The 26,158-nt window shown below is 42.7% G+C and overlaps 1 protein-coding gene across 7 annotated transcripts in view; it reads left to right on the top strand.

Moving 5' to 3' along the window:
- PLPPR1 (phospholipid phosphatase related 1) overlaps positions 1-26,158 on the top strand; it is a 135,977-nt gene that overhangs the window by 86,952 nt on the left and 22,867 nt on the right. For all 7 annotated transcript variants that reach the window (XM_083818580.1, XM_083818576.1, XM_083818582.1 and 4 more), the window contains one exon: positions 12,144-12,332. In XM_083818580.1, coding sequence (XP_083674706.1) covers positions 12,144-12,332 — 189 coding nt within the window. The remainder of the gene's footprint in view (positions 1-12,143; positions 12,333-26,158) is intronic.

Genomic DNA, 26,158 nt, shown 5'->3' with positions numbered 1-26,158 from the left:
TAAAAACATAAAATACTACACAAGATGAAGAGTTTTTTGTTAGTTTGGCATTTGGAATTTAATGTCACATTAATGCCCCCTGCTGATAAGCCTTTGAAAATCTACTTTGGATTTAAGGAGAAGCAGGGGTACATCATGTTCAGTATTTAACTGTACTGTATATCAAGACTTTTCTTAAATTAAAAAAAAAAAATCTAGCATATATCCTACCAAAACTGCATTCAGCTTAAATAACTCAGATTACTTTTAAGTCTGCTTTATAATGAAGCCTGTGCTGTGAAAAACAGTAACAAAAATGTCTTTATAATTTACATACACAAACCTTTTCTACTGTTTGTTTAGTAAAAAAGACACAGTGAAGTAGCATGGCTACACAGGAAATAAATCTTAAAGGAGAAAAGGTACCTTTAAAATTCCATGAAGTAAGCAGATTATTATAATGAAATATAGCTTGCCAAAATCAAGAAATTGCAAGATGTATTGCCATTCAGGGTTAAACTCCAGGGAGCTAAATGATAGCTCTTTTCATGGCATTTATTATCTATCTTCTAGCTAGGAAAAGATATCATTAGTATTGATTTTTACAGACTCTGTTGCATTTGGCAACACGGGCATTACATGATTCCATAAAATAGCCGGGGATTCATTCCCTCCCTCTCTAAGCCACAGGGGGAAGTGCTTTTCCTCCACCGTTAGTGATTAAAAGAACACCGCTGTGTTTCTTCCAGTTTGCAGCAATGCCTGCGGTGCTGAGCCTTAACTGTTGGCTCATTCGTCTCCCTGCCTGTCTGAGGTGCATAAAATCTTGCGCAAGTGTCCATCACTTCGGCTGATCAACTAAAGCTTGTAGGGACATCCACCCCTCTGTGACATTCCCTCTGAAGAGAGTGAGGAAACCTCTGCTGTCCTTTTCAGGCATGAGAGAGGAGTGAGCACAGCCTTTCACAGGTAGGGATCGTGTAAAGAGGCTTTCCAAAGGCACCCCAGCTCGTCAGGAGTGCGGTGAATGCAGTGAAAACAGTCGGGATGCTACAAGATGAAGTACTGTCCCCACGAGCCTCCAGCCGAAAGCTGAGCTGGGATGGGGCTGAGGCAGTCCTGGTACCCCTGTCCTGGCCCTGTCCCTCAGGTAGTCCACAGGAAAACTGGTACCTGCCCATGCAAGTTCTGCTCCCGGTCATTACCAATAGCTTGCACACACAGTGCCATATGAATGCAGAGGTTTGTGCATTTTTCTCTTCCAACAGGAATTCAGGGAGATCATGATGGGGAAAAGCCCGCTGCAGCACACAGCCACGTGAGCATTTCATGCAGCACTGTCACACATGTGGTACGCTTTTGCTAGTGTGGAACAGTATGGGGATATTAATAAATAAGAATGTGTGGGAAAAGGCCAGTAAATTTTGTAGCATTAAAGCACTGATTTTTATCAATGAGAGAAGACTGTGGAGCATTGCACTATGGTGTCCCTGCCTTACCATTGCACTATGGTGTCTCAGCCTTTGGATTGTTATCCAAACCCAAACTTCTCTGGATCTGGTACTGGATCTGATGCATATCATGTGTCAGCCTGTTGTGGTGGCTTAACACCTGTAGGCAGCTCTGCACCACCAGGCCACTCTCTCATCTCCCCTCCTCAGAAGAACAAGGGGAAAAAATACAATGAAAAAAACCCTTGTGGGTTGAGATAAGGAAAGGGAAATCAAACACCAATTACCATCACAGGCAAAATAGATTCAGTGTAGGGAAGATTAATGTATATTCTTGACAGTTAATAACAAACTAGATCAGTAAGAACTAAAAGAAAACTAAAATCACCTTCCCCCCATCCACCCTCTCACACCTCCTCCCCCCCAGCAGCACAGGGGAACAGGGAATGGGGGCTGCGGTCAGTCCCTGAAGCTTCGTCTCCACCGCTCCTTCATGATCACTCTCTGCCCCTGCTCCACGTGGGCTCCCTCCCACGGGATGCCGTCCTTCCCAAACTGAGCCTGAGGGGGCTGCCCACAGGCAGCAGCTCTTCAAGAACTGCTCCCACACGGCTCCGTACCGCGGGGTCCATCCATCCCCCAGGAGCAAACTGCTCCAGCACGGGTCCCCCACGGGCGGCAGCTCCCCCCAGACCCCCTGCTCCTGCGTGGGCTCCTCTCCACGGGCTGCAGCTCCGGCCCGGGGCCTGCTCCTGCGGGGGCTCTCCATGGGCCGCAGCCTCCTCCAGGCCACATCCACCTGCTCCACCGGGGGCTCCTCCGCGGGCTGCAGTTCTGGTCATTCCTTAAATCCACTCTCTCAGAGGCCCAACCAGCATTGCTCACTGGCTCTGCCCTGGCCAGCAGCAGGTCCTTTTAGAGTCAGCTGGATCTGGCTCCTATCTAACTACCAAAACCTTGCCACATAAATTCGATACATCTGTGGATTCAATTACTACACAATAGCTGCAAGAGCAGACCTGGAGTTACATAGATGTCTACACCATCTTGCACTCAGCCGTTAACACAAAGAGTTGAGAAGAAAGGAGGACTGGCTGGGAAGTACCCACATTACGCTTACCTCAACATAAAAAACAAATAGGGCAGCTGAACGTTGGGCCTACAACATCCATGCTTCTTTTCAACGGCTCTTAACAGGCAAGTTAGCATCACCATCACCAGTGTCCTCAGTAAACAGTATGGTGGATCTATAAAGAAGTCTCCTTTATTGTTTGAGAAAGCATTTTTATATTGTTTGAATTATCATGCCTTTTTGTTACAAAGCCAATGGTTACAAATTGCAAGTGAGAAAAGGAATTAAAAAACAACAGGACAGAATAATTTGCCAACTGTTGGGTCAGAAGCAGTTAGGTGCTTCTTGGACAACCACAGCATGAGATGACAAATGCTTGCACATGTATTTCTTCTGCGGCCAATAGCCATCAACCCAGGATTTGAAACAGGATATGTCAATCTCTTGAATTTTCTCCACCATGAACAAGAATTGTGCTGAAAAAATAAGGTATGTAGGATAGAGAGAGGAGGGCAAGCTATTATTGATGTTACTTATCTTTCTTAGTTGATCAAGACAGTGGATCTAGGAAAATGTGTTGATTCTGATTTTTTTTGACAGGGCAGTATCATGTCATGCATTCATTTGATGCATGTCCTTGTCTCGTCACAAGGTTACACACCTTCAGAGCTGGTATCAGAGGAATTATCCCAGACGTTAGAACATGCTCTTATGTCCTTGTTAGCAGTCTGACAGGGCAGATAGCCAAGGAGGCACCATGGTTGTTCACAGCATGTTGTTGTTATTCCTTCAGAAGAGTGGTGATGTTTTCCAAGCTCTTCTCCCTGCTCCTGCAACAGCCCCTATGTTTCCATCTACTGCTGCAATACCTATAGGAATTCCCAGTAGTGCCATGAATCTTAAGGTGATCTTCCTCCTGTTTTCTTAGTGGTCCCAAAAGTATCAAACAGAAACAAAAGCCATTACAAGCAAATCCATCTGTAGTAGAAATTGAAAATAATACTGACAATGATATGCAGGTTATAGTTTTGTGTCAATATGGAGAATTATTACCTTTGAAAACAAAAATGTCAGAAGAATAATGTGCTTTTAATTAATAGGAGTATCTGAGGATTACAGATGTAGTGGGCCCGTGCAACTGGAGTTCAGAAATCTGAAAGCTCTGCATCAGCCTTCCAACACACTGGACCCAGTGTCTCTACTTACTGCTACCCTACCTGTTACATCAGCAAATGGAAGAATACTTGGTTCTGTGGGCTTACTTTATATTCATGTTCAGAGCTTGGCCTCATAAAAGCTATTATACAATTAAAATACACAGCACAACATGTTGGTAGGCTTTCCTCCTCCCTTTAAGCTGACAGTTTCAGCCTGTGATCTATAGGTTGCGGTCACCTGACGAAGTAGGCTTAAATTTATTACAAGGGAATCACTGGCAAAATATAAGGGTCTAGAAATTAAAAAACTGAAAGCTTGCTTTAAATGGGGACTTGGAGCAGTGTGTAGAATGGAATGAGTTACACCTGATAATCAAGCTGCCTCATGTTGAGGCTCAATTGATTTTCTTCGAACGAAAAATTATTCCATTTACAGCATCGTTATGTCTGCATTGCCATTAGAGTTCTGTACCATTTTAACTACACAGCTAGGTTTGGAGAAATCCGGCTTCTGTATACAGATGAACTCTTAGGTAAGTTCAAGTTTCTGTAGTGTAAAGGGACAGAAATTCTTCAAGGACTGTGCTATAAAAAGGAAGCTGGGATTGTTTTTAACCATGTGTCAGTGTTTTCAGAAGCCATGCTAATCTCACAATACTTCTTTTCCTGAAACAAATGCCTTTGAAATATGTAAAACCCTTTTTTTTTTTTGTATATGAATGTCTTCTTCAGCCTTATAAGCTATAGCTAGTCCAAACTTGATTGCCAAAATTGTATAATAATGCAATTAATTCTTGAAATGAACAAGAAGCTCTGCAGAGACCAGTCTGTTTTCTATACAGCCCCAGCTTCAAAGGCCTTTGGGTGCTTTTAGCACTCTTTCTGAGCTGCTTCCCAGCTTGTGTCACCGTGCTGACTGGACATAAAACCCGTAAAAAAGCCATGCCCTGAATTTGGCTGCTCTCAGAACATCGTGACTTGTGTGCCTCAGTTCCTTAAGAAAACTGACTGCGAAGTCAGTTATGTCAGGTGAGGGACTGAAAACGCTTCAGAGGAATGGCAGCTCTGAAAGATCACTGGTTTAATATTTATTCCGACACAGCATAAAATATGTGGCTATTCTGCATAATGAAACCGTTCACTTGGAGATGTTTAATACTAGGTGGAATTCCAATGTAGGTTATTCGTCTTTCTGCCTCCAAGTAAAGTATTTTTTCGCGATACATTCCTCTAGCAGCTGTGACTTTACTTTTTGATATTTTTATGAACAGTAGAGATGATTTGCTGCATCCAGTCAGTCTCTTTGCAGCCTAAAAGATTGCACAGTCAGCCAGGTCCTTGCCATCCACTCACTGTGGTCAGAGATGATGAGAGCTTTTACTGTCCTGATACACTCTTCCTCTTTCTGCAGACCTGGGTGTGCTGTAGAAGTACCAAGGTGAAAACTTTTAAAGCATGTCATTTGTGATAAAAGGGTATAGAACAGATGCTTAACGAACTGCTGTAGAGGCTCTTGTTGATCCCTGAAGAATTCAGGCTGCTAACTCCCATTAATGCTAATGGGAGATATGTACCTATTACCCTCACACCTCAGTGGGAGAATAGGCCTTTTAGCTACTAGCACATCTGGATCAGATGGACTTCTAATTAATTGTTGTCTCCATCTTCTTTGTTATGTGTAAGGACAGGCTTTTCTGAGGGGAGCTGTTTAACTCTTTTCTTACCACTTTACCATCTACAACATGGAAAATTGGATCCGCTTATTTACAGGTACAGTCAGGGTTTATATAAGTTTATTTGAGTTGCAGTCAGGATTACAGTCAGTTTCAGGAGTCCTGCAAAAATGTCCAGAGACATACCATGAAAACACTTGTCAAAGTAATTGTTTAAGTAAAATTGTCATGTAGTAAGACAAACCCAATTCTTTTGACAGTATTTAAAGGAGGCTAGATTATTTAAGATAACAATGTTGTACTGATGAGATATTGTGGGTTTTTTTCAGGCACAAACACCAGAGGTACGAAATCTGTATCAGATGAAGGATGATTTATTAAGTGGATATCAATTGGCCACATATAAATACAGGCAGCACTTAAAAGAAAATTCTTGACCCCAGCACCAGCATGAGTTTCTGAGGCTTCACTGTAATCAGGATACTTCAGGATACAGTCTCAGTAATTCTTAGATGGAGGCTTGCTCTGTTTTTATAGAAGTGTGAAAGTGTGTCCGGAAGCTTCATGATGCATGTGATTGTTTCCAGTTGTCTGTGCTTCTAACACCCCTCTACTGCAGCAGCAGGACGAGAGCTCCCAGGTCTAGGACACACAGCTGAACATTACTGTTGCTGTCCAGTAGAGAGCAATAACACTCCTAACAATTCCTTCCAGCAGTAACACGGGAGTGCTATACATAGTTAACCTGTGTTTTCACGGCATACATACACTGTGTCTGCCAGATGCCCCAGTGTGTCTATTCTGGGAATTATGTGCTTTTACCAGCTGGCTTAAAAGAGCACAACAAGATTTTTCGGGCTTTGTGTAGCAATTGGTCACTAGAGCTCGTTCGGAAGAGGAGATGGAAGTCTGCTTAAAAAGTCTGGAACCTTTTCCTGCTGTGGGTGAGCCACAGCATGTGTCCACAGTTGAAAGCACTTAGGCATGTTTGTGGTGCTCTATTCATAATATTGCAAGTTTTGGTTTATAAACTGAAAACCACAGAAGCTTGCTAGAAACAAATAAACTGAGCAAGAGTATCAATAGTTATGTGATTGACTATCCACTAAGGAACATCTCATACAAAGTTTGAAAGGCTTCTTTCAGAAGGAATAAAAATGTGGTCTTTTATGTGTCATTTATGTGCAAGAACAATTTTCCAATTTTCAGTCATGCACATTAAAGGCATTGTAAGATATGTTATCAGTAACATGTGGGAAGACTGATAAGCTGAAAGAATTTACCTATTCATATCCAAATGTGAACAACAGGGTTTTTATTTTTTTTGTGTTCATTTACATGATTTATACAAGTGACAAAGTATCTCAGTACGCACAACAGAAGTAGATTTTCCAGTGGCTGTATGCTTGTCTTACAGGATTGTACGGCTATAGAGTATATGAGAAATTTTTACAGCCACTTCCTTTTCTCACTCAATTTCTTGATCTCTTATTAAGAGCTCTAGGGATTCTTCAGGGTAGGCTGATGAAAAAGCTCTGCCTCCTGCTGTCAACTGTCTCTTTCCGTTAGTCTCTGTCTTTTATAGCTTTACATCCGTTTCCCAAATGGAGTTAGCCTCTTGCTTTCTTGGTTGCAAAGTGGTGGCCTCTCTGGTGTTGACAGCAGTACAAAAAAGGTGCTACTCCTATGAAGGTTTCCAGTTGTGATTAAGAGATTGCAGTAAATGACGAAAGTTTACCAAGTTGGGGGCTTGAGTCCCACTGTCAGGTATTGCAATAGTTTTTTGTTTGTTTGTTTGTTTTTTCAGTGGTCTCCGAATTGTACCATCACAGTATTAGGGTGAAGGGGACGATTTCTGGATGTATCGCAATATCCCTGGGATTAATGTGCCTGAATCACACTTCTTACATTGAAGATGCTGTTTCCCTATACTTAGGACACACTCTTACACTAATACATGTTTAGCACCTGCACCAAATAATTACTGATTGCCCAAAGAAGACTGCAAGCTTTCCTTCATATTTCTTGGACATTTAAGAATGTAATTTTTTGATTGCATAGAACCCCCACAATTTAAAGAGGAATAAGTGCTGTGATGGGAAGGTCTGCAAGCACAGAATCATTGCAGGCTTTTAGAGGTACAGAATTTAATGGTGTTGTGAGGGACAGGTGTTGAATGAGGTACTACAGAATTAATCCATTTAAAAAGCTGGCTTTGAGGAAGAAACACAAAGCAGTTGTGTGAATCCATGTTGTCAAGCCTAATCTAAAGTCAAACTGGAGTTTTTTAATGGGGCTGGATCAGACATGTGGTGTGTATTGTTAACTGCATCGTGGTGAGCTTCTGCAGAATCAGGATCTGAGCATACATCATCGAGCTTTTTCATGTGCAGACTATTGACTAAACCAGAAAAATCTAGTCCTGCAGAAAGATAAATCTTGACTATGCCACAGCTTCTACTGTGACCTAAGGGCAGTCATTTTATCTCCTCCTGCTTTTGTCCCCTCTCTGTAAAATGGTGATAAGAGCATTTTCTTATCTTACAATGGAGTAGTGATGATAAACATTAAGGATTATGATGTGCTTAAATACCGTGGTAATGAAGGCCATTAAGCACCTTAGACAATTCTATTCATTCGCTGCTTTTCTAAGCTGAATTACTGAGCATTTTTATTTTTTTTTCCCAAATAAAATCAAGGAAATGTATCAATAAGGATTGATAAGTAATGTCTGCAAAATGTCAGTGCTAAACTGCACTGTGTTTTCTGAATTATGTAACTAGACATTCTGTACCTTTATCTTGTCAGCCTACCTGCTCTTCTTCAACACTTCATTCAAAGACTCTAAAACTTAAAATAATGAGAAAAGGGAAAGTTATCTGCTACAACCTGACTGTGACTACAAATATCAGGGATTTCTGCATTTGTCATTTTAGGTCCTAGCTTTAAAAATTGAAAAAGAGTGGGTGACTGAAGCTGATTTAGGCATCAGTGACTAGTAAAACAGAATTAAATAATAATAATAATAATAAATAAAAGTCACTCCTGCCACTAGAAATAACCATGAAATTTTCACCAAGCAGAACAGAAAAGGGAAATAAAAAGGAAAAGAGGAAAGGGAAAGGGAAAGGGAAAGGGAAAGGGAAAGGGAAAGGGAAAGGGAAAGGGAAAGGGAAAGGGAAAGGGAAAGGGAAAGGGAAAGGGAAAGGGAAAGGGAAAGGGAAAGGGAAAGGGAAAGTGTGCTTTTTGCTGAGAAGCTTCTGACAGCAGTGAATACTCAACATGAAGCACAGGAACATGCCACACACATGGTCGGGACTTCACTGACTCTATGTCCAGCAAAAGATTACCCACATTCATTGTAATAACTGATGTGTCCTTTCTGTACCTCACATCATCCCTTGTCATAGTGGGTCTGTGGAAGGGTCTGTTGAACTGAAGGTCTAATTTCTGCTGCTCTGCTGTTGCTATTTCTCTAAAATGTTGGGAATACCTACAGGATCTGCTGTTCTCAGGATTACAATCTTTTTCTTTTCTTTTCTTTTTTTTTTTTCAGATTATATGTGTTTTGGTTTTGTTTTTTTCTCAAAAGGCCAAAACACACACACAAACTGAAGTGTGACCAGGATTTGATTTATTACTGAGGTGTCTGTGTTGTAGGTCAGTATTGACATAAGTCAGACTAGAGCTGTGTTTTATATGCAAGCAGTGTTTTCATGCAGCTCTGAGGCAATACTTGGCCCTGGGAAGGTCAGAGTCAGTTGTACAACTGCTGGCTAGAGAGTGCTTTGGGGATAAACAAAAAATAAAAATAAATAAATAAATATTGAAAAGGATTGTTTCCTGTGGCACCCAAAGAAGGGTATAACTTCAGTGTCTGTTTTCTCCCTTTCCCATTGACAAGGGGAAAAGCAGCCCCTGTTGGCCTGTCTCTTATAGTACTGTCTCCTTTCACGCTAGCTGGGGCTGGCAACCTAAAGCATGTCTGGAGGTGTGTTTGGAATAGGAGGGATGGGTCAGCTTATTACTGACACTGCTGGAACTGAGCTTCAGTACCTCTATGTCCAGGCATTCTGTAATCTGCATTTACGTCTATGTCAGGTATAGTAGTGATAGTGTCATTGCCTTCCTCTGGTGTTAATTTATAAAACTGAGTTGCCCAAGGTTGGTAAGGAAATCTATAGCTGCACGGGGAGGTAAATTTATGTCTTCTAGGCCCTTAATTACACAAATGTGTTTGTTTATAGGAAATCTCACTGACTCAACCAGGATGCTGTAAAGGTCTCTGGGAAATTCGTAATTAATAGCACCTTGCTTTACATTTGTAAAAAAAATAATCCACTGAGGGAGTTATTGTGTCTTGAAAATAACAGGATAAATAGTGAAAGCTGAACAAATGAAGGACTTCTTCAGGTACACATTTTAGATGTGAAATACTCAAAGCAGGTCATTCTAAATCTATTATTGTATAATCCTGATGAAGTAAGAAAATACACTTGCTTACACACCTTTAGAGGTAGATATTGCACAGGAAAAAATACACAGACTAAATCTTTTGATTCTCCATCCAGTTACAGCCATCTCCAGTAGACCCACAGCAGGACACAGGAGAAGCGTGAGAGGGAAGAAGCAGGGGAGAAGCCACCATGTACTGACTGTACAGGGTCAGCATAGCTGCAATTCACTACAGGGTGGTAGATTTCAGAGTTTAGGGTCTTAAAGTTACTGAATCATCAGAAGGAAGCAAAAATCAGGAGAAAACAAATGTTTGATTAACATTTTATATATTAAATTCATTCTCTAAATCAGGGTGGGAGAAAGAAAGAATATGCATGTTTGGGGGAAATAATTATGTGGATTACTACTTGTTTGAGCTTCTAAAAAATGCTGTGTACTTTGTCTATGTAAATTTCAGTTGGTACCGTAATTCTGTAATCAACAGAAGCTGATGTTTGAATCCATACAGGTAATTGATTGGGCTAAAAACACTAAACAATCCAGGTTGTATTTTACAGGTGAGGGATTAATCTGTGGACCTCAGAGTCTGGTTACAAAATGATATTATTAGCTTTGAATGGGAAGGGTTTAGAAATCTTCAATTTTGGATTCAGTTTGGTCTGCTTTAATCTATCATAAAAGCTGCTCAGAATGGTGGTAGAGTCTTCCTCTCTGGAGATCTTCAAAATCTGTCTGGACATGGTCCTGGACAGCCTGCTGTAGGTGGTCCTGCTTGAGCAGGATGTGGGACCGGGTGACCTCCAGAAATGCCTTCCAACCTCAACCATTCTGGTATTCTGGGATCTACTTTCACTCATGTTCAACTGAACGTCTGTTCAGTTGGCTGGTTGGTTGGTTGGTTGGGTTTTGTCTTAATTTTGGTCCAACACATGCCCAAAGATACCATGACCTGTGCATCAGTGTTACATGCAAGGTTAGGTCTGAGGAGTGCATGGATAGCTTGTAAGTCTATCTTTGAGAACAAGTTGACAAAATTATTTGTTAAAGGTCTGTTCTTATAATAATCTCAGAGCAACACAGATTTGATGCAGGTATCTTGGAGACAAAATGGTGCAAACAAGCCACTTTGGTGTTTGTTCCTTCACTTTTGTTTTTATTGTTTTGTTTTTTTTTCCCCTAAGGCATGTTAAAATAAGCTGTATATGTGTCAACTCTGGTACTAGTGGTAAGTGGTGCTTCTCTCTATAAAGACCACTCTGTATCCAACCCTGGAATTGTCATAATATCCAGATCAATATTGCTGTTTTTGTAAGCGTTGAAGATTTTGACATGAGATTTCTTTCGCAGTCTGGCAGTGAGGGAACAAGAACAATGAACTATCATATCCACTTAATTTTCAGAGGTTAGGTTTAGTGACAGCCCTGGTGAGGTTGTTTTGAGATGTGTTGGGAAGCTGACACAGACACTGACACAGCTTATACAGAATAACTCTGAATATGCACAGAAATGTTGATAGCTGAGATTTTCCGAGCAGCCCTGTTAGTCAGCAGTAAATTAACAAAAAGAGAAAAAGAAAGGCTCCTTGTGGTTTATATGTGTAAAGATGATGATCCAGACTCGAGCCAGAGCCTTTTCCAAAAGTGGTTGTGATGGAGTGGGGTAGCCAGACAACGCAAAGTAGCCCAAACCAGTTGTCTGGGGGGACAGGATTTCTGAGTAGACTTCTAAAGCTTTCCTGGTAAGTTGCAGTTGAAAGGAAAGGTGAGCGGCAGGAGTCAGATTTCCCTCTGGATCTGTCAGATCTGGTGACTGCTTCATCTGACCCACCGAGGGCTCTTCTAGATGAGCAGAGCATGCACATTCCCCGTTGCGGGCTTGCAGCTGCAGCGAGGAAGCATTTTGGCTTTAGCTTCATTTATCCCGTGCAACAATCCTTTCCAGCTGCCTACCGCTGTGCACAGGTTTTAGCTTGTCACTGTCAGCTCTCACAGTGCTGCCCCTCGTCCTGCTAGTTTCCATTGATCGTTGCTGCTGTTGGCACTCACATGCCCTTTGACGAAGTAGCTGTCAAAGCTCCCATCCCTCTACAAGCTGCGTTAAGGACCCGTTCCTATCTGAAACATTCATTAGTGTCGTTTGCCAAAAGGTTTATGTAACAGATGTTGCAAAGCGGGCACGCAGAGACGCACATGCACACACACACACACACACACACACACACACCAGCGTTGCAAGGACTGTCGGGGTGATGATGAAGGGAGGATGGTCTGCGGGACTAGAGTAGCTTGAAGGCATAGCTGCGTCTGTTAAAAAAAGCAACTAATGCCTCTGTGTCACCATGCTGTATTTTCAGCTTGTCATCATGGCTGGGACTGTTCTGCTTGCCTACTACTTCGAGTGCACCGATACTTTTCAAGTGCATATCCAAGGTTTCTTCTGTCAGGATGGCAATTTGATGAAACCGTACCCTGGAACGGAGGATGAGAGCTTCATTTCACCCCTTGTGCTCTACTGTGTGCTGGCTTCAACTCCAACAGCTATTGTAAGTATAAGAAATTGTTTGAATTCTCCACTGCCGCTCCATAAATAACAGCAACAGTCTTGTAATAGCTCTGTCCCCTTTCCTCTATTTTCAGCTGTAATTGATTTACACTTAGCTGGATCTTTGCTTTGCCTTAGCCTAATATGATCTTCATTGCTTATCTCCAGGTGTAATTATTCTGAGGTAATCTTAATGCAAGATTGAGAGGTAGAGCTTGTTAAGCCTGTTACAATAGCTTGCCCAGTTCAGTGATTAGCTGTGAATTGTCTGGGCTCCAGAGGGTCATGAATGCAAAGGTGATGTATTACTGAAAATAGAAAAATAATAATAAAAAAAAAACAGATAAGGTGTGAATAAAACCTGGGTTGGACATGCAGCATATTTGGGTCTATTTGCTACTATATTAAGAGGACTATTAAAGGGTTTTAAAAGGCTTAGATGAGCAGAAAAATGTTCAATATGAAGAAAAGCATGAGTGCTATTTCCTTGGTATTTAGAATCTGTTCATCTTTTGGCAGCCACATCCCCTTAACTGTTTTTTTTAACTCGACCCAACCAGTCAGCTACAATGTAGCTGTTCCAAGCAGGTGAAAATATACAATTAGCTGAGTACATGCACTTCCAAAATGGTTATTGTAGTCACTGATTAGCAAAACATTGGCCCTTTTCCATTTTCTGTGTAGAAAGTTACAAATTTCACCAATAGCTAATTTTCCTACCTATGTAATTACATTAATAAATTCCTACCAGACTCTGTCTTTACATGTTTTGTTTTCTTATACTTCTTTCTTTATCTTTAGTATTTCTTTCTTAACTTTGCTTTGCAACCTTTTCAAAACTTGATGAAAACTGTGCATGAGAGATAAATGTTGGACCGTAGTCAGTTTCAATTTTTGGTCTGTATGAGTATTAATGCATGAAATAGTTTAACACAGAACGTGATAAGAAATGTGAAAGAGATCTGCGTAAGAGTCTACAGTTTTTGTACAGGACACTTCATGAAAATGAGTAATTTTTTTTTAAATGAATTATGTCATGAGCTTATGAAAATCCTCTGTAGTAACGCTATTACTTTCTGTATTGAAACTCAGTTTAATGCTAAATCTTGTTTGATTTGCTTTGTGCTGCAATGATAGACAAAAATAAATACTACATTTCTTCATAGTGATATTTACAGTAACTTTCACAGGCTGTGCTTTTAAAGCAAAATCGAGTGATGTATCCATGCCTGGATGCAGTAACACTGGAGTTAGTGGGAGGCTTGTCCCTTGTTTCAGTGATACGGCATTAGGTGGGCAAGCAGTATTGAGAATGTTGCTCTTTAGCTGGATCTTCTATTTAAAGCCTTCCTCTGGCAAAGTGGGTTGCAAACTTTTCAGGTTTTTCTCTACTGGATCGACATTTCCTTTCACTTCAGAAGCCCAAGAAGTTTTCTCTAGTTATTTATGAAAAGCTGGATTGGAATCTTCTTTAGGAGGTGAATGACACTGGTTCTGTAAATCCCTAGGCCGTGTTAAACATAGGAACTGAAAGGCTGGAGTGAACATCAAAGTTTTTGGGTGTAGAGACCTTCAGCTAAGTGCTGTGTGGAGCTGGTAGGTCTATCTTGTACAATACAAGCTGTGTGGAGATCCCAGCTTGGGTCCAGAAGTACAGCAGTCACACTAAATGACCAGATCCAGTACTGGATCTAAGGTAATAAGCAGTGCTGCTTGGGTTACACTCTGCTGTTGAACTGCCCATCTACCGCTTCGTCTAGGGAAAATGTTGGTCAGGGACAGTGCAGGGCTCTTTTCAATATGTGTCGTTATGATCTCTTTGTAGAGCCTCAGGGAGACAGTAGGTCAGACTTCTTGGGAAAACTTTTTTCTTTTCATTCTGAATATATTATGCATTCATACATTATTTAATGTGTTGATTGTATTATTTTGTTGTGTTCTTAATACATCATTTAATTATTTCATATGTAATTACTTAGTATTGGGCTAATCTTCAACCAGAGAATGTGTCAAAGGGGTCTTTTTCTGTCTTCCTTACAGATCCTCAGCACAATGTTTTTATAAGAGTAGTTTCACTATATTTCTCATACCCATCATTTTCTCAGAGACATTCCCCTCCATGCAGGCTAATTTAAAATTTCTGCTTTAGCTGGCACCTGTTTTCACCCTGTCTTCCCTCTGCAAACTGACTTGTCAATGGTCATTAACAGAAAGCTAGTAAATGAGACAGAAAGTGAGCTCAGAGACTCCATAAGTTCTGTCCCTGCATTGCATTACCGATCTGAGTATGAGTGTGAGTATCTGCACCTTTCATCCAGCACCCGAATGGGTGCCTGTTATTCGGACAGTCACAAACTAGGCAGAGATTTTTGATACAGTTGAATGTCCCAGAGATTTCAGTGAAAGGAGCAAGTGCAACCATTTCTATTTATACAGTGATGATTGTACTCTCTCCCAGTAAAAATAAAAAATAAAAAGAGCAAAAGAAGAAAACACAGCTGTGCTTTGTGGGAGGGAACTTTGCATGCATTCACTGTGGGCTAAGCAGTAGTTTTGCTCTGTGCACTTTGCTGTCAGGAATAATCACTGACAACCTGCAGCTCCAGTGTGAAGGACTGACTTAAGTCAAAGGTAATGCCAGTTCCTCTTTACAACTGTGTTTTTCTCCTCTGTAAGATGCTTGCTGCTTCATTTTCTGACAGCAAATTGCTTGGTTTGCCTGAGAGGATTTACGGCAGGGAGTCTGATTTGCCTGTTGCATGCATATTGCCACCGCTCTGACACCTCATGGCAGGAGGAGAGTGATTATTTCTAGGGAGAAGGGGAGGAGCCCAGCAGTAGCTGGGAAGAGCTCGTGGTTCTACTTAACAGTTTTTTCTGGAGCTATGGAAAGTACTCTAGTAGTCTGTACAAGCTTGCTCTGATTAGTCAAGAGCAATGTTTAAGTGCAGTTCTGTGTACACAGCTCTGAACTGGGTTCCAAGCCCTGATTTTAGCGTAGCTATGAGGTGTTATAATGTTTGAAAGCCAAAAGGGAGCATCTTCATTAATGTATTGCAATATCCCCATGTCTCAGTCATTTGGTTGTGACAGTGGCCGTGGGGAAAATGAGTGTATGTGTTTTATTTTTTCCCTGAGAATACATTTCAGAAGTGCTGTTGTTGTTTGGTAATATGGTATGTGCATTTCCCTGTACTGTAGCAGCAAAATAAATGAGACCAGCCTGTTTTTTTGCTATGCTGGGTTGGGTAGTTAATCATCATACCTAAGAATTACAAAAGTCTTTTATTGCTCCTGTTGATAACCTTTTAGTCTCTGATAATGAGAGTTTCTTGCAAGGGGAGATGCCTGAATCTCATGATGATACTGTTAAATAAATTAAAATCATGTATGCCTGACTCCATTCTGTGAAAAGCATTTTTCTCCCAAATGTTCCACTGAGAACAGGTCAAATGCTTTCATCTGCCTTATTCATTTTTAATTCTTTGAGTGTGGCAGTATTAGCGTCTTTGCTGCAAAGCAGTAGGGAAATGATCATTTTAGTGATAAGTAATACATAAAGGAAGGGCAAGCTTTTTTTTATTTGTAAAGAAACAACTGGCCATTTTATTTCATATTTAGTGGTTTATCCTCTGAAACATGCATGTTCACAGAATCACGGAATGGTTGAGGTTGGAAGGGACCTCCAGAGATCATCTAGTCCAATCCCCCTGCTCAAGCAGGGTCACCTAGAGCATGTTACAGAGGATGGCATCCAGGTGGGTTTTGAATATCTCCAAAGAAGGAGATACCTCACAACCTCTCTGGGCAGCCTGTTCCAGTGCTCTGTCACCCAAACCATAAAGAAGTTCTTCCTCATATGGCGATGAAGCCTCCTGTGGTTTAATTTATACCCATTACCCCTTGTCCTCTCACTGGCCACCACTGAGAAGAGTTTGGCCCCATCCACTTTACATTGTCCCCTCAGGTTTTTTTAGAGGTTGGTAAGATCCCCTCTCAATCTCCTCTTCTTTAGGCTAAACAGGCCCAGCTCGCTTAGTCTTTCCTCACAGGACAGATGCTCCAATCCCTTAATCATCTTTGTGGCTCTGCGCTGGGCCTTCTCTAGAAGATCTACATCCCTCTTGTACTGGAGAGCCCAGGACTGCACACAATGCTCCAGGTGCGGCCTCACCAGGGCTGAGTAGAGGGGGAGGATCACCTCTCTGGACCTGCTGTCCACACTCCTCCTGATGCAGGCTAGGATCCCATTGGCCTTCTTGACCACAACAGTGCACTGCTGGCTCATGGTTAACTTGTTGTCCGCAATGACCCCAGGTCACTTTCCGCAGAGCTGCTCTTCAGCAGGTCAGCCCCCAACATGTACTGGTGCCTGGGGTGGTTCCTCCCCAAGTGCAGGACCCTGCACTTGCACTTGTTGAACCTCAGGTTCCTCTCCGCCCAACTCTCCAGCCTGTCCAGGTCCCTCTGAATGGCCACACAGGCCTCAGGTGTGTCAGCCACGCCGGAAAGCTTTGTATCATCCGCAAACTTGCTGAGGGTGCAGTCTGTTCCTTCATCCAGGTCGTTGATGAATACGTTGAACAGGACTGGACCCAGTAGTGACCCCTGTGGGACACCACTAACAACAGGCCTCCAACTAGACTCAGCACTGTTGAGCACAACCCTCTGAGCTCTGCCACCCAGCCAGTTCTCGATCCATCCCCCTGTCCACACTGGATCCCACACTTCTGGAGCTTGCCCAGGAGGATGTTATGGGAGACAGTGTCAAAAGCCTTGCTTAAGTCAAGGTAGACAACATCTACTGCTCTCCCCTCATCCATCCATCCATCCATCCATCCATCCATCCATCCATCCATCCATCCAGTCAAACTCAAGTAGTAAATTATGCTGTCAGCATTGGTAGAAAAATGGGATTATCACAATCATGTCTGTTTTAGTTTTGTTTAACTACAAGTTGTAGTTATCAGTATATTCTGGTGACACAAAGAGCTTCATGAGACGAAGGTGAAACTGTACGTGTCTTATACCAGTTGTTTCTAATACCTATTTTTTTCTTCAGAGACTTTGACCTTCTTGCAGGCAGATTTCAGTTGTGCTGACATTGAAGGTTGGTTATTGGAAAACTGCTGCTTCCAGCTGTCCTGCTTACATGATAAGATGGGTATAGGAATTCCTTCATTTGCATTCCTACCCTGCCTAATGGTAAAGTGGAATGGATTGGAACAGAATAGAACAGAACAGGTCACTTGGAAGGGCCCTGCAGAGACCATTGAGTCCAGCTGCCTCACCACTTCAGGACTACCAACAGTTAAAGCATGTTACTGAGGGCATTGTCCCAAAACCTCTTGAACACTGACAGGCTTGGGGTACCAACCACCTTTCCAGTGAGCCTGTTCCAGTGTCTGACCACCCTCACGGTGAAGAAATCTTCCCTAATGCCCAGCCTGAGCCTCTCCCGGCCCAGCTCTGTGCCCTCCCTTGTTTCCTGCCATGGGTGACCAGGGAGCAGACGCCGGCACCTCTCTCTGCCCTTCCCCTCCTCAGGAGCTGCAGGGAGCAATGAGGCCGCCTCCCAGCCTCCTCTTCTCGAGGCAGGGCAACCCAGGTGTCCCTGGCAGTCGCTTGACTGTCATGTCAAGTACTTGGGTGAGGTAGTGGCCAGCCAGTCTGTGCGGACAAGGAAAAGGGAGTGAGAAGGAGCATGTTCACCTCCATGGCCTTGTGAGAATAGCACAGAACTTTGGCCTTTGCCTCAGCCAGTTTCAAAGGATCACAAGTTCCTAAATGACAGAAAACTGCTTTTGTCTTGGCATTGGGGTGGCCTACAGCAACACATTCAAACAGCTGACTTCTGCATTACAGATCGTTCGGTGGACAGCCCCTCTTTTGGTGATTGTAAGTACTTCAGGAAGGGTGAAGCTAGCAAGAAAATATTTTTTTTTTTTCAGAGTAGGAGGTCTTAGGCTGCAAACCCTTTTCTGGAGATAACCATAGCATAGACACTTCACTCGGCTGGCTTCCTGATGATCGGAAATGTAAATATTAAAAGCAGCTTGAAAGGGGACCCTGAGTCCCATGATCACAAGTCTGGTGAATTTAAAAGTTGTCTGTCCAGCAGCAACATGTTTCGCAGAGCCTGAGAAAAAGTGTAATATTCCAGTGCATCATCAGTTCCAAAATAGGGATGGTGGGAGGTACAATAATTCCAATTTGTAGCAGAAATAATAATTCTTTGATTTTTGCCAATATGAGAATTTTATTAAAATAATGTTTCAATTGGAAAAAGTTGTTTTGCACAAACACTACATTTTCAAGCCATTTCCTTAAAAATATTTTGGCACAACTCAACCACATCCATTAGTGTCCCTCAAGGCTTGCTTTTCCCTGTTACGTGGTTAGTACAAATCAGGCAGTTCCCCTGCTGGTACTAAACAATCATTCCAGAGTTCAGTGCTGCTTCTTGCACTGCTCCATCCAGTGTGATTTGTCTGGCCACTTGAGAGAAGCAGAGAGGCTTAGGAATGAAGGCAGCCCACTGAAATGAATACAGAACAGCAGCAGAAAGCTTCAAGGGCACCATTTTTCGTTTTCTTAAAGTAGAATGGAAAGCACCTCTGCTGTTTTCATGCAATCTTTAGTTTCTTTCTTTCTTTTTCCAGGAGGGAAGTGGCAGCCTACACGTAGCTTTTAATTGTCTGGTGCAATTTAGTTCTGCAAAGGAGTATTTGTTTTAAGATAGTGTTTTCAGAATCAGTCAAGCCAAACAGTGGTCCAGTTATTAATTAGAAGATGAATTAGTGTTGATCAAACTGATCTGAAGCAGGAGGAAACTCTTCCAACTTTTCTCAAGAGTTTATGCTTACCTCCCAAATTTTAAAAACATTATTATTTTAGATGTTTTTCCTGTTCTTACCACCAGTTCCCTTCCTTGTCTTTGGTGCATTATTCCTGTGTTTTATTTCTAGAAAGGAAGCCAGGGAATTTCATGCTGTGTTGGCTGAGTCCCCTGTGGCTGCTCAGCAGCAGATGCTGTGAAAACCGGGAGCAGCCACTGCTGCTCAGAGCCCTCTTGCAGCAGCACTTCCTGGCTTTTTCAGGCAGAAATAACAAGACTCCCCTGTGCTAGGCAGGCAGGCTGGGCAGCAGTGGGGAGCGGGGGGCTCTGTTGGTGCCTGGAGCATCCCTCATGCCTAAGGAGGGCACGTCCCTCTTTTAGGGTGTACAGCACCATGCTCGTGTCGTCCCATCTTTCAGGGCTGACCTCCCTTTCTGCTTAGCTGCAGAGGGAGGACTCCATTTGAGGGCATTTGCTGCTCCTTCTTCTTGCTGTCGGGTTGCAAAGCTGAGGTTGCTCAGGGCTGGGCTGAAGAAAGAGCCTCACGGCTGGGCAGGTGTCATCCATGAGCCGTGGCTTGTCATTCTCTTTTTCAGTACTGTCATTGGCAAGCTGGGATATGTAGGAGTCAGGCCAGGGTGCCCATTACTCTGGGTGAAAGTTTATATCCTTGCATTTATACACCATTCTGGAAAGTAATAATTACACCTTGTTTGTTCTAGCACTTGCAGGCACTTCTGCCGCCAGTGTCTCGCAGGACTCGGTAATGGTCTCACAATGTGTCAGTTTCTGAGGAATACCGCAGAGCTGTGGGAAATTTCTTCTCTTGATTATATCGAAGTTTCAGAATCTATTAATTTTAGGCAGTTTTCCCACAGCAAATTGCTTTTTTGAACAGTTGTGTTTTGTGGGCAGACCAGGATCCAAATTGTGGCCTTCGGTCCTATCGACTTTGGGGGAATGAAAGGAACAAATTTATTTTTATTGCAAAATAACTTTTTAAAAACTGTTAATTGATGTTGCTTTTGTTATTTGATGTTGCTTTCATTGAACAACAAAAAAAAAAAGAATGAGGTAATAATGAACTGAACACAGATTCACAGATTTAAGCTGAGAGAGCATCTGAGAAAACTCTTGGCTGATCCCTGGTCCTCATTAGCAGCAGCAGTGCTGGTATTATTAGGGAAAAACTGTGCCCCCCTAGGCAGGATTGGGCCAGGGTCCTGCCACAGACAGTAGAAATGCTGTTTCAGGAGAGGGTGCTAAGGCTGTGACTGCTTCTGTGACTGCTCGCTGCCCTAGGTGTCTTTCTCAGCATGAATGCTGCTTACCATTTGCTGCGCAGGCTTGACTATGAAGTATCCGATGTGCCGCATCAATATGTAGCTCTGTAGGCAGCAGGAAGGTTGGCAGATCAATAACCCACAAGTCCTGTGGCTAAATGTGAGGGAGATCAAAGGAATTAAGGAATTAGAAACACGAAGTGAGAGCTGATCTGAGCCATGTTCTTAGTGGGGGCCTACAAAGATGCCACCAGACTGAAGGACGAGAGGCAGCGCTGCAATGGACTCAAGCTGCAGGAAGAGAAACTGTGATTATTAGGGAAAAATCTTTCTATGCTGACAGTAGTCAGGCACTGAAACAGTGCCCCCCTACAGGCTGTGGGATCTCCATTCTCAAAGACATTAGAAAACTGACTGCTCAAGGCCCTGCTCAGTGCTGGCTCTGCTATGAGTAAGGCTTGGACTGGAGACCTCTGGCACTCCTTCTCAGCTAAATCCCTGTGTGATCCTGAGCCTTTACGGTTTATGGTGCTTGTGTAAATGTTCTGCTGCTTAACTGATGGCAGAGGAGTGGAGGAAGAGCTTCCATGCAGCACTTGGGGAGTGTCTCTACTGACCAGCGACTGTGCTGATGCAGTCCTGAGATACACCACAGTGCAAAGGGGCAGAATTGCTTTGGGCCCAACGCAGGGCAGTGCTGATGAAACGCCTGCTGGAGCACTTTGCAAAGGTCACCTTTCAGTGGACAGGCACGCATTTCCCTTAGAGAGCTGTGTGGAGTCATTCTAAAAATTGCTGATTGGGGTCCCCATAACCCACAGCTGCTTGTTTTCTCCACTTTTGAGTGCTCTGCACATAGTTTGTCTCCCAGCCAGTGCCTTTTGCATATCTGCTCCTCCCCTCGGCTGCTGTTTGAATGCTGTGGATTTGATTAATTACTTTCTTTCTATTTGTGACATTAAAAATGCAGGCACACACATTCTTATAGATGATTCAGGAAATGTCATGCAGCTTGCTGAAGCCAGCCCAGAGATGAGAGTGATGATGTCCTGAGAGCCGAGTACAGCTTTGCTTGCTGACAGAGATATTTGTGTGTAATAGCATGTCTCTGGATGTGGTTTTCATGTATTAAATGGTGTTAACAGTGATTGACTCTGCTGTTAATGTTGTTAAAACAAACAAGCTGTGAGATTTTAAAACTCCTGGAAATCAGAATGATGTAAACTTTGTGCTTAGAAAACACAGGTCCTGTCTGTACTTCAAATAATTCTTCCTAATATGGGACCCGCTTCTGCTTGCTGTGATCAGAATTGCCATTAGCTGTACGATTTTTATGGGAAGCAGCAAAAGGTTGTCGTTTCACAGAAGCAGCCCCAGTCTGCAGGCACAACTCTGCTCACCGTGTCTCGTGTGTGTGCCCTGGCTCATGCTCCTCCGCCTGTGTCTGTGTGGAACTGCAGCTGAAATGAAAACTGCATAGCCCCTGTCACACAACTTCAGGGTAGGGATGGAGCCCTCACCTTTACTAGAAGACTTATTTGAAGTGAGGTACAAGGCTAATGTACTGAATGGGAGAAACGAAAGGAACATAAGTCTTAAATCTTGATCCCATCCTTGTCTGTCCCAACTGCACCATCAAGTAATTAATTTCCCAAATTAAATACATCTCCTCAAGGCTCCCCACCCTCACCCCACAGCATAGTTCCTGCAGGAGGGTTGCTCTAGGATGCCACTCTTCTGAAACCACCTCATGGTTGTATCCCACATCCATTTATGGACAGTTTATAGAAACAGCTCTTCTTGATGTTTACCCCTAATCTAGTTATAAAGTGTATCACAGAATCATAGAATGGCTCAGGCTGGAAGGGACCTCAAAGACCATCTAGTTCCAACCCCCCTGCCATAGGCAGTGGTGCCACAAACTAGATTAGGTTGCTCAGGGTCTCATCTAACCTGGTCTTGAACACCTCCACGGATAGGGCATCCACAGCCTCTCTGGGCAACCTGTTCCAGTGCCTCACCACCCTCTGAGTGAAGAATTTCCTCATCACATCTAATCTAAATCTCCCCTCTTTTAGTTTAAAACCATTCCCCCTTGTCCTGTCATTATCCGATTGAGGAAAAAGTTGTTCTCTGTCTTTTTTATAAGACCCCTTCAAGTACTGAAAGGCTGCGATGATGTCTCCCCAGAGCCTTCTCTTCTCCAGGCTGAGAGGTGCTCCAGCCCTCTGACCATCTTTGTGCCCTCCTCTCTGCCTACTCTAACAGCCCCACATCCCTCTTGTGCTGGGAGCCCCACACCTGAATGCAGCACTTCAGGTGGGGTCTCGTGAGGGCAGAGCAGAGGGGGAGAATCACCTCCCTCCCCTGCTGGCCACCCCTCTGTTGATGCAGCCCAGGACGCAGTTGGCCTTCTGGGCTGCAGGCACCCACTGCTGGCTCATGTCGAGCTTTTTGTCCACCAGAATCCCCAAGTCCTTCTCTGTAGGGCTGCTCTCATTGAGGTGAACATCAATCCCTATGCTCATGTCTGAGATAGCCTCGACGCTGGTGCAGCACCTTGCTCTTGGACTTACTGAATCTCACTAGGTTCACTGGCCCACTTTGCCAGCTTGTCTTTGTCCAGGTTCTTCTGGATGGCATCCCTTTCTTCTACTGTATCAGCTGCACCACTCAGCTTGGTGTCATCTGCAAACCTGCTGAGGGTGCACCTAATCCCACTGTCTATGTCATTGATAAAGACATTAAATAGTCCCAGTCCCAGGAGAGAACACTGAGGTACAACACTCATCACCAGCCTCCACTTGGACATAGACCAATTGACCTCCACTCTGGGTGTGATCTTCAAGCCAACTCCTGATCTACAGAATGATCCAGCCATTAAGTCCTTATCTCTCCAATTTGGAGATCAGGATGTCATGTGGGACCGTGTCAAAGGCCTTACAGAAGACCAGGTAGATGGCATCTGTTTGTCTTTCCTTGCCAACTGATGCAGTCACATCATCACAAAAGGCCACCAGACTGCTCAGGCATGATTTCCCCTTGGTGAAGCCATGCTGGATGTCTCAGATCAACTCCTTGTCTTGCATGTGCCTTGACATTGCTTCCAAGAGGATCTGTTTCATGGTCGTGACAGGCACAGCGGTGAGGCTCACCAGTCTGTAGTTCCCTGAGTCCTCCTTTCTACCCTTTTTGAAAATGGGAGTGATGTTTCCCTTTTTCCAGTCACCAGGGACTTCACCTGACTGCCAGGACTTTTCAGATAGGATGGAGGGAGGCTTGGCAACTAGCTGTAGTTGTGTAGTTGTGCAAAGAATCATTTGGCAAGAGACTGTGAGCACAACAGAAAGTGTTGTAAGATACAAAGATTAAAAGAAAAGATAAAAATCCCATTTCCTTTTAAAATCAATAGTTACATAGATTAAACTGATAATTAAACAAATTAACAAATGAAAAACTCTTCAGGAGTGCAAGGAGGATAGCATGCTCCTATTGTGCTGAGAACTCGAAGCGGGGAGATGTGATATTTCACTGTCTGAAGATGTCAGTTCACAAGCTGGAGGACTATCTTTTCCAGGTTACAGCTAGAAAAAAAGATCAACTATGTCATGGACAAAAGGCTGTTGGTGAGGAATATGAGATAATATTTTATTCAGCTGTTTGCTAAGTAGGAGCCAGGAAATGAGTAAACACACAGCAGAGGATTTTTTAAAAGCTGAATGCTGAGGATCAGGTACTTGGAGACACTGCCAATAGTAGGAAGGCATGTGAAACTGAAGGAAGTTTTCTCTCAACGGATGTGTTGAAATAAGCAGAGGAAAAATGACTGCTTAGTTTCCCTGTTATATACATCACCTCAGACTGTGGATAAGCTGAGCTTTCAGTACCCAACCTCCAATGCAATTTTCTTGCCATTTCTACTATATAATTAAACCACTATGATGCAGTAGTTAATGAACCTTGCATTGTTTTCCCAAATTGACATTAAAGTAGTAGTTTGCTGGTTTTTTTGTTTTGTTTTGTTTTTTCCACTTGTATATGTGTATCTATATTTAGATTTCAGATTTAGGACTGAATTGTACACGTTCCCGGGTTGCTGATTCTGTTCTGGCAGATGCTAAGGCACTTAACAGTGTCAGTGATTGATTTTGGGAGGCCAGCTGGACAACTTGGCTGCATGTGGACACTGCTCATGCAGAATCGTGCATTTTAAATCTTGAAAATCAGTGGAGTTATTCAATTTGAGAAATGCCTGGAGGAAAAAAAAAATAAATAAAATAAATAAATAAATAAACACTTTTTTGAGAGAATATTCAGACCACATTCAGTTTTGCACAGCTAGATCAGAATTAAGTGCCCAGTCTCACCTTGGGCTTTTAGAGCATGCCCTGGCCTTGAACCACTTTCTAGAGCCCAAATAAAGCATACAAGGAAGCAAAACCCTCTAATTCAGGCAACTAAATTCAGTATCAGAGGTAGAACCACAAGAATAGTCCAGTTATATTGACTCATCTTATGTCACCTCACAAATACAGTGTTACTACTATATATCTAAAGTCTGTATTGAAGCAAAGGGACTGGTCACTTTAAAAGTGACATTTTGCTATGTCAGAGGAAATCTGGGATAGTGTTGCTTAAATCACAGATTGAACAGATTTATTCCATGGCAAAACTTACTCCTGAATCTTAAGTGGAACTAATCTGTCCACATGAGGGTCTCTAGGAGTGTGCCAGATAGCTAAGTTCATGGAAACAAAGGTGGGATTTGAAGCTGGAAAATGCTCAGTCAACTTCTGGTGCAAAGGAAATTAAAAATGATGTATTCTTAAAGAAGGATTATTACTATGTTTTATACCTAACTCTTATTTGAAGTTTGTGTTGTGTTTTTTTTCAAGTCCACTAACTCATTTTCTTCACAAACTAGAATTTCCTCGGGGCATGAATTCTCTCAATGTGTATGTACAGCCCCAGGCAGACAAAGAGTCAAAGCATTAACTCTAACTTCTGAGCATTATCATAATTCAAATAATAAATGGTTTGAAACAGAGTGTCACTTTTAAACTGCTTTAGTGCAGATGGTCTGTTTCTTAATTCCCAGCCCCATAGTTAGTGAGCTGAGCTTATTGAACTGCTTGCCAATTCTGTTAAGAGCAGATGGAGTGAAACAGGATAAAGGCAATATTTCAGTGTGGCTCCCATGCATCGGCTCCTACCCACAGATGCCATTATCGACATACATTTTACAACTCTACATCTCTCGCCATCAGCGGTTAGAATTATAAAAAGGTTGAACATACTTGGCTTGAATGTCAATAATCAATAAGGATGCTCATCTGGCTTAATAAGGATAAATTGTTGCCCTTGAAACAGCATACATACCATTACAGCAAAGCAAACTAGGGCTCGCTCCTTGAGGTTTATGCTAACTCTGTATCTGACCACATGCATGCGCACACTTTTGTAATGCATTTCTTTGGCCGTTCCTTAACATCATGGATTCATCTAGTCTTATCATAAATGTAGTTAAATTAATTTCTTTGGGTGCTCCCTTCTTAAAAGTTCATTTCTTCCACTTTGGGCTGGCTTTTTTTTTTTTTTTCCTAAAGACTTTCATTACAAATGCTGTCTTTCAAAATTTCAGTTTCACTTTCTGAAGCCTGCTGACAGAACATGATAGGTGAGATTTGCAGAAGTGCCTGCTGTGAG

The sequence above is a fragment of the Anser anser genome (genome assembly GCF_964211835.1).
Source record: "Anser anser genome assembly, chromosome: Z".
In the NCBI taxonomy this organism is placed as follows: Eukaryota; Metazoa; Chordata; class Aves; order Anseriformes; family Anatidae; genus Anser; species Anser anser.
This window is presented reverse-complemented; position numbering and strand designations above follow the sequence as displayed.